Below are 12021 nucleotides of genomic sequence, written 5' to 3' on the forward strand. Positions count from 1 at the left end.
TCTTACTGCCACACTAATTATTAATCTTTTTTTTTTTTTGCTTCATTTTTCAGCAAAACACTTCCAAGTAGTTGTCTCTATATTCATGGTCTCCAATTTCTATTTTTTAAAAAAGGTTTTTTAATTCAACCACTCCAAAAAAAAAAAAACAAAAATACCCCTGCTCTACTCAAGATCAACAATAACAATGATATTGCTAAGTTCAATAGCCAATTCTCAAGTCTAGTATTATGTAAACTGCTAATGGTATCTGCAACCATTGATCATCCTTCCTTTGACTTTCATTTAGCTTCTTCAATGCCACACTATCTTGGTTTTCCTTCCGTATCACTGTCCTTCTTAGCATCCTTTGCTAGTCTGTCCTTTTATCCGTGGATTCTTAATATTAGAAGGCACTGTGGATCAGTCTTTGTGTTCTTCTTTCCTCTATCTATACTCAGGTCCCTGATGATCTTATCCTGCCTCATGGTTTTATTATGTAAGTACAGGCAATACCCACCAAATTAATATAATCTCCAGAACAGTACAAGCTAAAACATCCAAGTATCTAATCATTTTGTCTAGCAGTCGGTTAAGCGTCCGACTTCAGCCAGGTCACGATCTCGCGGTCCGTGGGTTCGAGCCCCGCGTCAGGCTCTGGGCTGATGGCTCGGAGCCTGGAGCCTGTTTCCGATTCTGTGTCTCCCTCTCTCTCTGCCCCTCCCCCGTTCATGCTCTGTCTCTCTCTGTCCCAAAAATAAATAAAAAACGTTGAAAAAAAAAAATTAAAAAAAAAGACATTTCAAACTCAACATGTTCAAAATTGAATTCCCAACCTTCCCCAACAAACCTGATGGAATTGCAGCTTTTCCCATCTCAAGTGATGGGAATAAGACCAAAACCTGTGAGTCAAAGTCATTCCAGACCCACCCCCCCACACACCTGACATCTAAATCTTAAACAAAACTTGCTTGCTCACATTTGCCATATATCTCAAGTCCAACCACTTCTCACCGCCGTTACCACTGTAATGTGAGCCACCATCCTCTTTATCTGAATTAAGACCATAACCTCTTATCCACTTGGATGTTATTGTATTTCACAATTGCTGTTTGTATCTAACATTATTGTTAGATAATATCCTCTGCTCAAAACACTCCAGTGGCTAAACATTTCCCTCAGAATAAAATACAGAATTCTTACAATGATTTGCAAGGCCTTACAAGATATGGCCCTGTTATCTCTCCAACTACTCTGTTAATCATCCCCTTGCAGAGACCTCAACAATAGCTTCCTTGATGTTCCTCAAGTACCACTGTCCCATTGCAGGGCCTTTGGTCTACTTTCTTCCTGTCTGGAATGTTCTTGCCTTAGATAACCACTGACTTACTCCTTCACATTTTCAAATCTTGATTCAAATCTTTCCTTATCCATGGTCTACTTCATAAACTTTCATATCCTGTTCAAGTACTTTTGAATGATCATTCTTCCATAACACTTATGTTCTAACACATATTCTACAATTTTTATCATTCTACCTCTTCCTGCTAGAATTGCTCATTACTATTATCACAAACCCCTAAGACAGTGGCTGGAATACAGCAATATATGAATTTACAGTAACCAGGATTGAATGCCTGTAGGCAGAGATAGCATCCTTTAACAAAACAATATCACTTTCAATCTATGCTAGTAGCCTCTGCAGCTAACTCTACACCAAATTCATCTTTTGCGGACATTACTAAAAGGAGCAAGAAACACCCAATACATTCTGAATCACTCATACCATTTCTACCAATATTATACCCTTAACTGGTAAAAGATCTGCCTTTTAAGACAGACTGGAGGAGTCTGACCAAATGTCCTGTCTATAAAAGCAAAAATCTTTAGATTTCTAGTCTTAACTGGGTTCTCATTCATGATGGCACCAAATCAATGCCATACTTGAGATTTCTTTTACCCATAGGACTCCACTGCCAGATAAAAAATTTTATGCCCTTAATACATTTTAGTGCCAATAACAGAATGACAACAGCATGAACAAATAAGTTTATTTTAATTTTATATAAAGAAATACAGGAGGCAGGCAGCCCAGAATTGGTACAGCTATTCCATAAAATCAGTATAGGTGTAGACCCATTCTGTATTTCTGCTCCATTATCCTTAGCATTCTCAAATTCCCCATAAAATCATCAGAGATGTAAATTAAATGTCCACATTGTAGGCAGGAAAACAAATGCAGAGAGAAAAAAGGTATTCTTAAATGTCCTATATGTACAAACAAATACCACTTTTATCTTGTTGACCTGCAAGAGAGACTGAGATAATTTTTCAGCCAAGAATTCTAAAGAAGGGGAAATGGATACTGGGTAGGGAAATAGTCTCTGACAGACTGTCATCATGTTTCACTGCAAAATACTGTCAGTTTACTTTTAGTTTAATTCAAAAGCTGTACATTCAAGTTTTTAGAAATTTCATAGTAGAAAATTTTGACTATCTAATTTTTTCACTTCTAAGTAATATTCTTAAATTGTGGTCAAAAATTATAGAAAATATGAGTTTTTGGACTTTGCTACAATTCACCTCATCCCTCTTCAACAATCCACTGATTAAATCTATGACTTTTTTAACTATGAATTTCCTCTTCTAGCATATAGGATGAAATGTGAATGAAAGCTTTCTCATATTCATTACAGCATACAGTGCTCCCCAGTCGGGGTCAAGGGTTAATGAAAAATATCTCCATATTCATTAGTTGTCCTCTTCTCATGCAAATTCTCTACAATCATACTAGTAATAATGATAGCTAATACTTGTGATATAATATGTTCAAGGCACTAAGAGCTTTACATGAAATGTTTCACATAATACTTCCAAGAATCTTACAAGGAAGGTATTATTCTTAGGCTTATCTTACAAATGATTAAACGAAAGCAGAGGTTAATTATGATAAATATCACAAAGAAAAGTAGCTGGAAGAGTCGAGATAATGTTGAAAAAGATATTCTACAGCTAAAGGCCTTCCTATATTTTACTATATTAACAGAACTCTATTATAATTTGCTGAAGTTTAATAGGTTTCCAGTAACTATAGGTTTTTCTACATAGATTCCATTAACAGTATCTTTCTCCCATTAGAATTCACTGATGCTGAACTTGAAGAGGAAAATATGCTCCCATATTCACATTTTAGGAATTCTTTGATGATAATGGATTAATGACCAGAGAAGGCTATTTTAATCACAAAGAATCAGATAATTCATATATAAACTTGTGAGCTATGACTGAAGTCTATCCCACATTCTTTATATTCAAAAGTTTTCTCACTGATATGAATTCTCTGATGTTGAGTTAGCTGTGAACCACGAGTAAAGGCCTTCCCACATTCCTTACATTGATATGGTTTCTCACCAGTATGGATTCTTTGATGTCGAGAAAGATGTGAGCTCTGAGTAAATGCTTTTCTGCATTCTTTGCATTCATAGGGCTTCTCACCAGTATGAATTCTCTGATGTAGAGTAAGTTGAGAGCCATGACTAAAGGCCTTCCCACATTCCTTGCATTCATAGGGCTTTTCTCCAGTGTGAATTCGCTGATGTTGAGTAAGTTGTGAACCACGAATAAAGGCCTTCCCACATTCCTTACACTGATATGGTTTCTCACCTGTATGAATTCTCTGATGCTGTATAAGTAGTAAACCACGGGCAAAGGCCTTCCCACATTCATTACATACATAGGGTTTCTCACCAGTATGAAGTCTCTGATGTTGAGAAAGATGTGAACTCTGAGTGAATGCCATTCTACATTCTTTACATTCATACGGTTTCTCACCAGTATGAATTCTCTGATGTTGAGTAAGCTGTGAGCCACGAATAAAAGACTTCCCACATTCCTTACATTCATATGGTTTCTCACCAGTATGAATCCTTTCATGTTGAGTAAGTTCTGAGCCGCGACTAAAAGTCTTTCCACATTCTTTACATTCATAGGGTTTTTCACCAGTATGAATCCTCTGATGTCGGGTAAGGAGTGAGCCACGATTAAAAGCCTTTCCACATTCCTTACACTGATAGGGTTTCTCACCAGTATGAATTCTCTGATGTTGAGTAAGTTGTGAGCCATGACTAAAGGTCTTTCCACATTCTTTACATTCATAGGGCTTCTCATTGGTATGAATTCTCTGGTGTTGAGTAAGTTGTGAGCCACGGATAAAGGCTTTTCCACATTCTTCACATTTATAGGGTTTTTCACCAGTATGTATCCTCTGATGTTGCATAAGTAACGAGCCACGAATAAAGGCCTTTCCACATTCCTTACATTCATATGGCTTTTCCCCATTATGAATTTTCTGATGTTGAGAAAGCTGTGAGCCACAAATAAAAGCTTTCCCACATTCCTTACATTCGTAGGGTTTTTCACCAGTGTGAATTCTCTTATGCAGAATAAGTTGTGAGAGCTGAGTAAAGACCTTTCTACATTCTTTACATTCATAAAGTTTCTCACCAGTATGAAGTCTCTGGTGCAGAGTAAGTTGTGAGTTCTGAGTAAAGGCCTTCCCACATTCTTTACATTCATAAGGTTTCTCACCAGTGTGGACTTTTTGATGTCGGGTGAGTTGTGAGCTACGAATAAAGGCTTTCCCACATTCTTCACATTTATACGGTTTTTCACCAGTATGAATTCTATGATGTAAAATAAGTTGTGAGCTCTGAGTAAAGGCCTTCCCACATTCCTTGCATGCATAGGGCTTCTCACCAGTATGAAGTCTCTGATGAAGAATAAGCTGTGAATCACGACTAAAGGCCTTCCCACACTGCTTGCATTCATAGGGCTTTTCACCAGTATGAATACTATGATGTTGAGTTAGGTGTGAGGCTCGTCTAAAGGCCTTCCCACATTCCTTACATTTATAGGGTTTCTCAGTAGAATGACACCTAGGATGTTGAGATAAGTAAGTATGCTGATTGAATATGGACATTTTTTCATATATGATCATCCCTTGCCTGAAATATTCCTCCTGATTTTCTTGTTGCTTTTCCAATGTGCCTCTGACTTCCAAATAATCTCTGGAACTCGATTCCTCAAGATCACAGTTTTCAAGCCTGGCACTCATTTCCCATTGGGATAATTCTGTTTCATAAGTATCCTTTTTTGGAGATAAGTCTTTATTTGCATTCCTTGAAGGTAAGTCTGAAAGATAAGAGAATATCAACAATTTCTGTTGTCATTTCAGAAGGAGAGTTTCCATAGTAGAAAAGACTATATATGGAAAAGATATACAGATGATAACCGACTAATGATGATTCATTCCACTTAAAATTTTTGGATCTTATGATAGTACAAAAGCAATATACATTCAGTAGAAATTATACTTCAAATTTTGAATTTTGATAATTTCTTGGGCTAGCAATATGCAGTAATATAGTACTCCTGTGATCCTGTAGCGGCAAGCTACAGTTCCCGGTAAGCCACGTGATTATGAGGGTAAACTGATATATGGAAAACCATTTTGTACCCATACAACAATTCTGTTTCTTGGTTTCAGTATTCAACAAATTACATGACATATTTGACACTTTATTATAAAATAGGCTTTATGTTAGATAATTTTGAACTGTAGACTAACATAAGTGTTATGAGCATGTTTAAGACAGGATAGACTAAGCTATGATGTTTGATAAGTATATTATAGGCATTTTCAACTTAAGACATTTTTAATTTACAATGAGTTTACTGGGACAGGAGCTGTAAGCTGAGGAAGATTTGGTATAGGGAACCAATACCCATGAGAAATAACTGGCCTACATCAGTGTTTTTCAGATATTATTTAACCATGACTTATAATAATACCTACTTACATTTCACATCATAACCTGACACATATAATTTCATTAAACAGTATCTACACTGTTTCATTTTTTCTATGCTATTCTAGTCTCTTCTCTGTCACACATACACAGACACTACACATACACACTCACAGCCAAAACCCACTAAAGTGATTTCATGCTGCAGTAATATGTTGCTGCCTAGGGTTTCAAAAAATATTAGTGTAGAATGACCTTACATACTAACATGTAAAAGGAACACTAGAGATCAGAGAATAATAAAAATCTAGTGAGAAAGTAAGGGAAGAGAAAATTTTTTTAAGCTAGTGGTTCTCAAATTGGTAGGGCTCAAAACCACCTGGGGACCTTGGTAAAATTAAAGATGCCCAGATACTGCACCAGACTAACTGAAACCGAATCTAGTTCATCAGAAAAAAAGCATGGAGATCTTTAGGTTTAATACTTTCTAAAATCTGACTCTGATTCAGATCATGATTTGCTATCTCTGCCTAAACTTTTAAATACCTTCCTAATTAAACACAGAATAAAATCCAAATGCTTCCCATGACTTGATAAAGCACTCCATGGTCTGGTCCCAATTTATTTATGATTTCTCCATGAGCCTTCTTGGCTTTACTGATTATTTGCCAAACATACTAATTACTTTTAGCTCTGAAAAACTCATAGAACCAATTTCAACTTACAACTAACAGGGCTTGTCAGACATCTCTGAACCGGTCTGCATGAGATATTGCATACTTTTTCTCATCCTTCAGGTTTCAATTTAAGTACCAGTTCATAAATCTTAAATATACATTTCTGCTAACAGAAGATTAGGTAATTTAAATCAACCTTCCTGATGAGAGCAATCACACAAAACATTACAGGCATCTGACTGAAGAAGGCATTGGAGAATTACAACTGGAATAAAGAGTTGGTTGGCTAAAAGTTAAAAAACATACAAATTCACAGAAATAAGCTTATCATTTCAAGCCACTTTTCCACTTGCAGAGGTCCTACAGGTCAAGACAACTGAGATGTGGAGAAACTAAGCAGTGTTTTGGACCATTTCATAAGGCTTGGGCAATAACTGGAGAACAGGGCCCACTATAAAGTTATACTTAGGGTTGGGAACCCTAAATTGGCAAAATTGTGGGGATAGAAAATAGGTCACAGGTTGTCAAAGGTTAGAAATGGGGAAAGAGTTGACAACAAAGGGACAGCATGAGGGTGTAATGGCACTGTTGTATATTGTAACTGTGACAGTGGAGTAAATGTTGAATAAAACATGAGAAACAACCTTCTAAAAGTATGCCAAGCTTAAAAGAAAGTAAAGAAGTTCCACAGGGTCCACAATGAAAAACCAGAAACTAGAAAGGTAAACATACTTTGAAGCCACAGCTACCCTTGGGACATCTGCTATCTTCAACTGCCTACATATGAAACTTAATGGTCTAAAAAAAATATCTGAGATAAGGCCCTGGACTTACAGTATGTCAGGAATTAGAAATAAACCTCTTCACAAAACTGTAACCATCCAAAGTCTGCAGTTCAGAGGGAGAGAAAAAATATTCCCTGGCTTCAAAGAAAATGACAAGGAAATCTTAAGTCTTAGCCATGTAAAAAATTCTGACTTTTATTCTGAGGATGAGGAGCCACTGGAGGGTTGTGAGAAGCAGCATGATAGTATCTGACTTTTGTTTAAAAATCAATCATTCTGGTTGTTTTAAAACATCAGAGAATCAATGGGAAAGTACAGAAGCTGGGTGGATAGAAGCTAGGAGGCTAAGGCAATAATCTACATGGCTTGGACCAGATGATTCTGGAGGAAGGAGCAGAGAAAATAAGATGGATTCTGGATATATTTTGAAGGTGTGATGAAGAGGATTTGATGATGAACTGGGCATGTAACATGAGAGAAGTCTAAGAGAACTCCAAGTATTTTGCCTGGGCATCCAGAACAATACCAGTGCCATTTACTGAGAACTTCTCATTGTAGTAGGAGCAGGTTTGAGAGAGAATATCAAGAGTTTGGTTTTGAACTATTAGATATTATAAAGATGTTAAGTAGGCCGGTATATGTAAAAGTATGGAGTTCTGAGGAGATATTTAGATGAGTTATGTGAATTTGAGAATTATCAATAAGTAGATGACTTTTAAAGCTATGGGATTTGATAAGATCACCCAGGGAGAGTTTTGGATACAAAAGGTACAGGAAAGGAAGGGAAGAAAAGAAAAAGGAAGTTTGAGGATTGAGACCTGGGACACTTGAACAGTTAGAGGTCAGGTAGATGAGAAGGAACCAGCAAAGGGAGACTAAAAAGGAAGAAAAAAAAATTAGGAGAATGTGGAATCCCAGAAGCCAAGAGAAGAAAGTGTTTTGAGGAGAAATAATCAATTCTGTCAAATGTTGAGAGAGGTGACTTCTAATTTAACAAAGGCTTTAACAATATGGAGGTTACTTCTGATCTTCACAAGATAGTTTTGGTGGAATAATGGGGATAAGTTCTTTTTTTTGTTTTTAATGTTTATTTATTCTAGGGGAGAGACAGAGTGTGAGTGGGGGAGGGGCAGAGAGCAGGAGATACAGAATTCGAAGCAGGATCCGAGCTGCTCTGAGCTGTCAGCACAGAACCTGACATGGGGCTCGAACTCATGAGCCATGAGATTATGACCCGAGCTGAAGTTGGATGCTTAACTGAGTCACCCAGGCAACCCATAATGGGAATAAGTTTTGATTGAAGCAGATTTAAAAGATGACCTGGAGATATGAAGCATGGAAAACTCTTTTGAGTTTTGTTGTAAAAAGTAGCAGAGAAATAGGGCCATATCCCTATTTGCTTGTTCATCAGGAGATTTGTTTATCAATTTAAGATGGGAGAAATTACAGGTGTACAGATGCAAATGACTGTACCAGACACTGACAAATTGATGTTGCACAAGACTAACAGAACATTGCTCCAAGAATGTTACTAAACAGATGAAAAACGAGTGGAGTACAAAACGAGTACTAACGAGTACTAAATGAGTTTAGTACAAAAGTGGAGATACTAGCCTTAGATAAAGGCACATAAAGTTTATCTATCATAATAGGAAGAGGCCCAGTGAGTACAAAGCTGGGAGCCAGACTGATGAAGCAGCAGAAGCTTGTATAAGTTCTCCACTGATTACTCCCATTACCTCAGTGAATTTATGAATTCAGCTCAGGGCAATCATCTTAGAGTCAGATAAGAGAAATTACAAGTCATGACTATGCAACTGAAAACTTAGCTCTGAAGTAAATAAACAAAAATTGATAGACATAAAAAAAGGAACTAATAAATCCAAAGTCATAGTAGAGAACCTGTGATATTGTGATACAATAAGAAATATATATTTAGTTTTTGTTCCTGATTTCTGGTACAGAACTCCTAAACTCTTGGAAACAAGTCCCTTTCAACCACACTTAAATTTATGCTAAGGAAGTGACTTTTGGAAAGCCCCTAAGGAGGGTGGGCTGGTTGCCAGGGGAGTCAACCATGTGATCAGTGGGTTGGAACTTTTTTTTAAATGTTTATTCATTTTTGAGAGAGAGACAGAGAGAGTGAGAGAGAGAGAGAGAGCACGAGCACGAGTGCGCGAGCAGGGGAGGGGCAGAGAGGGAGACACAGAATCTGAAGCAGGCTCCAGGCTCAGGGCTGTCAGCACAGTGCCTGACACGGGGCCCAAACTCAGGAACGGTGAGATCATGACCTGAGCTGAAGTTGAACATTTAACCAACTGAGTCACCCAAGTGCCCCTCAGCGGGTTGGAACTTTTAGCCCCACCTCTGGAGAGGGCAAAGATGCTGGACGTCGAATAAATTATTCATGTCCAATGATTTTATCAATCATGCCCACCTAATGAAGCCTCCAGCAAAAACCCTGACTGAAGGGGTTCAGAGAGTTTCTGGGTTAGTGAACACAGTGCTGGGAGGGTATGCTGAGAGACAGCATGGAAGCTCCATACCCCTTCTCCATACCTTGCTAGAGTATAAGTCCTGATAGGTTTTTGTTTTTGTTTGTAAGGCACATGCCTGACTTAAGCTTTGATTGCTGAGGCATCCGCTTCAAAGAGGCATCCATCAAAGATGACTATATTACAAGCCACACTAAATAAAGGAGCCAGGCTGCCTCCCCCATCTGAGATTCCTTTGTTGATTTCAGTAACTAATCATTTGGACCACTTACTAAATTTTTTCTTGCTGCCCTCTTAAGTTCCCGCTTTCATTTTAAATTCAACAATACAGAGCCCAGAAACCCTAGGCCCTCATTCTCAACCTCAACAGAGGCAAAACCCTAGGTCTGTACACTATCTATACCCATGCCATCACTGTAGGGCCCAGGGTATGTTGTATCATTTCTAGGTCCTCTAAGTCATAAATCTTTACTTTTTCAAAGTCTCCCAATGGTTATTACTAAAGGGCATCTTGCAATCATAGTAAGAACCATAAAAGCTGGTCCAGCCACAGCACTGGTGGTTGCTGATAGGCTGAGACCAGCACAAAAACACTTTCCCTGTGCATCTCTTCCATTGGGCTGTCCCTGAGTTGTATGTTTTATAATAAACTGGTAAATGTAAATGTTGCTCTAAGTTCTCTGAGCTCTTCTAGCAAATTATTAAACCTGAGAAGGGTACTGTGGGAACCTCTGATTTACAGCCAGTCAGTCATAAGTACGGGGACAACTTGGGAGTTACAATTGGCCTCTGGGGTAGTAGGCTGTGGGATTGAGCCCTTAAACAGTGGGTCTGTGCTAACTCTGGGCAGTTAGTATCAGAATTAAGTTAAATTTTAAGACACCCTACTGGTGTCTACCAGGCACTGGAGAACTGCCTCGTATGGGAAAATCCACACATCTGGTGTCAGAAGTACTGTGTGAGTAAAAGGAAATAGTTTTTTCCTTTTCTGTTTTAGGACAGTTATATAAACAGACAAAGAAGAAAGTACAGACTCAGAAGACTGGAACATAATTAATAAGATAGGTATTAACTATATAGATAGATAAAACTAATAATAAAACTAGAAATTGCAAAAACATAGAAAACAAATATAGAATCCTAGAATTAAGTAATTAAGATACTTCTATATAATGTTTGACATAAAAGGAAATAAAAATTAAACTTAAAATTTAGAGCAAAATACCAAGAGGAACTTGATGTGAAATCCCAAGACTCAGCTAATGAATCCTCAGAAAACTCACAGCTTTAAATGTACTTATTAGAAAACAAGAAATAATTAAAAACAAGAGAATTAAGATGTCAACTCAAGAAGAAGAGGGAGGAAAAAACAAAACAAACAAAAGAATTAGCTAGCTAAATGAGAAAGTGAGTAAACCAGAATTTAGAAGGAATAGAAACGGCCAGAAGTCCATTCATTTTTTCCAAAGCAAATAAATGGTACAAAAATATGACACGCTGGGGAAAAAAATCAGATTGGGCACAAATCCAAAACATTGGAAAGGATAAAGAATAGAAGAACATAAATCTAAGACAAGTGCTTATGAGAAAACCTATACATAACTGAACAGTAAATTAGAAAAACTAGTTGAAATGGATGAAAATAATAAAAGTGATCCATGAATAAAGAAAATCTGAGAATACATCAATAACTACATAAGAATTTTAAATTTGAGTTTAATGTCCATGCTCCTAAAAGGCCACAGACACTGATGATTGATGGTATGACTGGTAAGGTTATCCAAACCATTAAAGAATACACAATTAAATTCCTATGTAATTGTTGTTGAACATACAAAAACATGGAAATCCACCCAAGTCATTTCACATAGTTAAGTAAGAAACAAACCTGGACAATGAGAGCTCAGGAAAACAAAGTCAATCTTATGAACCAACATAGGTCAAATTTTTAAATAAACATTAGCAATGTAGACTATAGCTGTATTAAGGACTGAAACATCATGATTAAATACAATTTATCCCACAAATGGAGGAGTGATTCAACATCAGAAAATCTACTTGAGACCTTGTATTAAAAATTCTCTAGGGGTGCCTGGGTGGCTCAGTTGGTTAAGCGTCCAACTTTGGCTCAGGTCATGATCTCATGGTTTGTGAGTTTGAGCCCCGCATTGGGTTCTGTGCTGACAGCTCAGAGCCTGGAACGTGTTTCAGATTCTGTGTCTCCCTCTCACTCTGCCCCTCCCATGCTTGTGCTCTTTATCTCTCTCTCAAAAATAAA

At 37.4% G+C, this 12021-nt stretch overlaps 1 protein-coding gene across 5 annotated transcripts in view; it reads right to left on the minus strand.

The window, feature by feature from the left end:
* Positions 1-2016: 2016 nt before the first annotated feature.
* The window catches only part of LOC109256556 (zinc finger protein 420), a 37353-nt gene continuing 27348 nt past the window's right edge, over positions 2017-12021 (minus strand). For all 5 annotated transcript variants that reach the window (XM_019431957.2, XM_019431953.2, XM_019431955.2 and 2 more), the window contains one exon: positions 2017-5169. In XM_019431957.2, the coding sequence (XP_019287502.1) occupies positions 3239-5092 (1854 nt within the window). In that variant the 5' untranslated portion in view covers positions 5093-5169 and the 3' untranslated portion in view covers positions 2017-3238. The remainder of the gene's footprint in view (positions 5170-12021) is intronic.

This window comes from Panthera pardus, unplaced genomic scaffold, assembly GCF_024362965.1.
Source record: "Panthera pardus isolate Hobbes unplaced genomic scaffold, ASM2436296v1 HiC_scaffold_18, whole genome shotgun sequence".
Classification (NCBI taxonomy): Eukaryota; Metazoa; Chordata; class Mammalia; order Carnivora; family Felidae; genus Panthera; species Panthera pardus.